This window comes from Pinus tabuliformis, chromosome 2_1 (genome assembly GCF_031772625.1).
Source record: "Pinus tabuliformis cultivar Carrire ecotype Pingquan chromosome 2_1, CPIR1, whole genome shotgun sequence".
In the NCBI taxonomy this organism is placed as follows: domain Eukaryota; kingdom Viridiplantae; phylum Streptophyta; class Pinopsida; order Pinales; family Pinaceae; genus Pinus; species Pinus tabuliformis.
Genome location: NC_142299.1, coordinates 638,876,493 through 638,879,041, shown reverse-complemented (window position 1 = coordinate 638,879,041; position 2,549 = coordinate 638,876,493). Strand labels below are relative to the sequence as shown.

General features: G+C 34.4%; 1 protein-coding gene across 1 annotated transcript; it reads left to right on the top strand.

The window, feature by feature from the left end:
- The first annotated feature begins 1,717 nt into the window (after positions 1 to 1,717).
- LOC149202173 (uncharacterized) lies at positions 1,718 to 2,311 on the top strand. Its single transcript, XM_089401508.1, has one exon. It carries the CDS (start codon positions 1,718 to 1,720, stop codon positions 2,309 to 2,311), a length of 594 nt encoding a protein of 197 aa, XP_089257634.1.
- Positions 2,312 to 2,549: the final 238 nt, after the last annotated feature.

The window sequence follows — 2,549 nt, the reverse complement described above, 5'->3', positions numbered from 1 at the left end:
AACACAAAAACAGGTAAGGATTTCTCTGAGTTATGCAAGCTATTATAAACGATTCATACAAAACTTTAGTAAAATAGCTCAACCTCTATTCAAGCTATTAGCAAGAGATGTTGAATTTCAATGGACAAATCACTGTCAAAATGCCTTTTAGACATTAAAAGAAAAACTATCAATTGCACCCATTCTTCGTGGACCAAACTGGTCTCTGCTATTTCATATTTCAACTGATGCATCTGATACTGCGATAGGTGTATCACTTGGGCAGAGAGAGAACCTGCTCAATTATGCAATATATTTCATAAGCAAGAATTGAACACTTGCAAAATTGAATTATACAGTGATAGAAAAAGAAATGTTAGTTGTAGTACATGCAATAAATAAATTTAGTCATTACATAACAGGATACCAAGTATTTATTCATACAGATCATTCAACAATAAAATACTTGATGAATAAATCTATCACAAACGGGAGAATAACAAGATGATCACTGTTAATGCAAGAATTTAACATTACAATTCAAGATAAACCAGGTAAAGAAAATCAAGTGATTGACTTTCTTTCACGAATACATTCACCCAATGATTCAAATCCAGTTTTAGATAACTTTATAGATGAACATTTGTTTGCAATAGCAATAAAAACACCATGGTTTGCACACATAGCAAATTATCTATTTTCTGAGAAATTTCCAACACAGTTCTCAAAGAAATAAAAACAAAAAATCATTAAAGAAAGTTCTAGATATAGTTGGGTAAATGGCGATTTGTTTTATATTGGTTCAGATTTAATAATAAGAAAATGTGTGAGAGAAGATTAGATATTAGAAATCCTGAAAGCATGTCATGATGAACCATGTGGTGGTCATTTTGCAGACGAACGAACAACTTACAAGATGCTGCAATTAGGCTACCACTGGCCAGCAATCTTCAAAGATTCCGAGGCATATGTCAAGCAATGTGACAATGGCCAAAGAATAGGGAGACCAGTAGTATCAGATGAGATGCCACTCAAACCAAAAGTTTTAATAGAAATTTCCAACACAGTTCTCAAAGAAATAAAAACAAAAAATTATTAAAGAAAGTTCTAGATGTAGTTGGGTAAATGGCGATTTGTTTTATATTGGTTCAGATTTAATAATAAGAAAATGTGTGAGAAAAGATGAGATATTAGAAATCCTGAAAGCATGTCATGATGAACCATGTGGTGGTCATTTTGCAGACGAACGAACAACTTACAAGATGCTGCAATTAGGCTACCACTGGCCAACAATATTCAAAGATTCCAAGGCATATGTCAAGCAATGTGACAATGGCCAAAGAATAGGGAGACCAGTAGTATCAGATGAGATGCCACACAAACGAAAAGTTTTAATAGAACCATTTGAGTAATGGGCTCTAGATTTTGTGGGACCAATAAATCTTCCATCAAATGGCAAGAAGTACATCTTGGTATGTACAGATTATGTCACTAAATGGGTGGAGGCAAAGGCAGTCACAAAAGCAACAGAAAACACAGTAGTCACCTTCCTCTTTGAAGAATATTTGTAAGATATGGTGTTCCAAGACAGATTGTAACCAACCAAGGAGCACAGTTTACTTCAAAACTTGATCGGGATCTTACAGAAAAATATAAGATAAAGCACCTGAAGTCTACACCGTATCGTCCTCAGGAAAATGGACAAGTGGAAGCAACAAACAAAGTCTTAGAGAACATAATGACCAAAACAGTGCAGTTGAGTAGAAAGGATTGGTCAGAAAAACTAAGGGACACACTATGGGCATACGGAATCACATGTAAAAACAAAATTGGATTTAGTCCATATCAGTTAGTGTATGGAAAAGAGGTCTTACTGCCCATAGAATTTCAGATACACACATATAAATTGGCAGCGGAACTAGGACTAGAACTGTCTGAAGCACAGCAGCAGCAGATAATGGGATTAAATCAACTAGATGAACATTGCCATCAGGCAATAGAACACACAACGTTGGTACATCAGCAACGAATGAAATGGGACGACAGATTTATCAAGAACAAGACATTCAGGAAAGGAGACTGGACACTACTGTGCGACTCCAAATTCAAAGATTTCAAGGCCAAATTCACAACACACTGGTTATGGCTATATGAGATAGATAAAATATTTGATAATGGAGCTGTTCAAATCAAGACAATTGACCAGGAGTCTAAATCATTTTTGGTAAATGGACATAGGCTCAAAGTTTACAACAGGCCTATTGACAACGAAGAATTCATGAAACAACTGATACAAGGAACAGAACTGGAAAGAATGGCACAACAGACCTAACCATCTTCCAGAGCTAAAAAAATAAATAAAAAAAATAAAAATAAAAATAATAAAATAAATAAATAAATAAATAAATAAAACAGTTTGCTAGTGAAAACTAGGAAACTGGTGCCAAGCAAACAATAATTCATAGAGAAAAACCAACATGTTTTGGACTGTATGAATTTACACTTTCTTGTTCCATTATTCTCACAACTTTGAGTTGCAGGAAATTCTCTATACAAGCATTACTTGAGGA

Bases quoted from the DNA above. Each gene is read 5' to 3' on its own strand.
- LOC149202173 (XM_089401508.1), top strand. From the start codon at position 1,718: ATGACCAAAACAGTGCAGTTGAGTAGAAAGGATTGGTCAGAAAAACTA.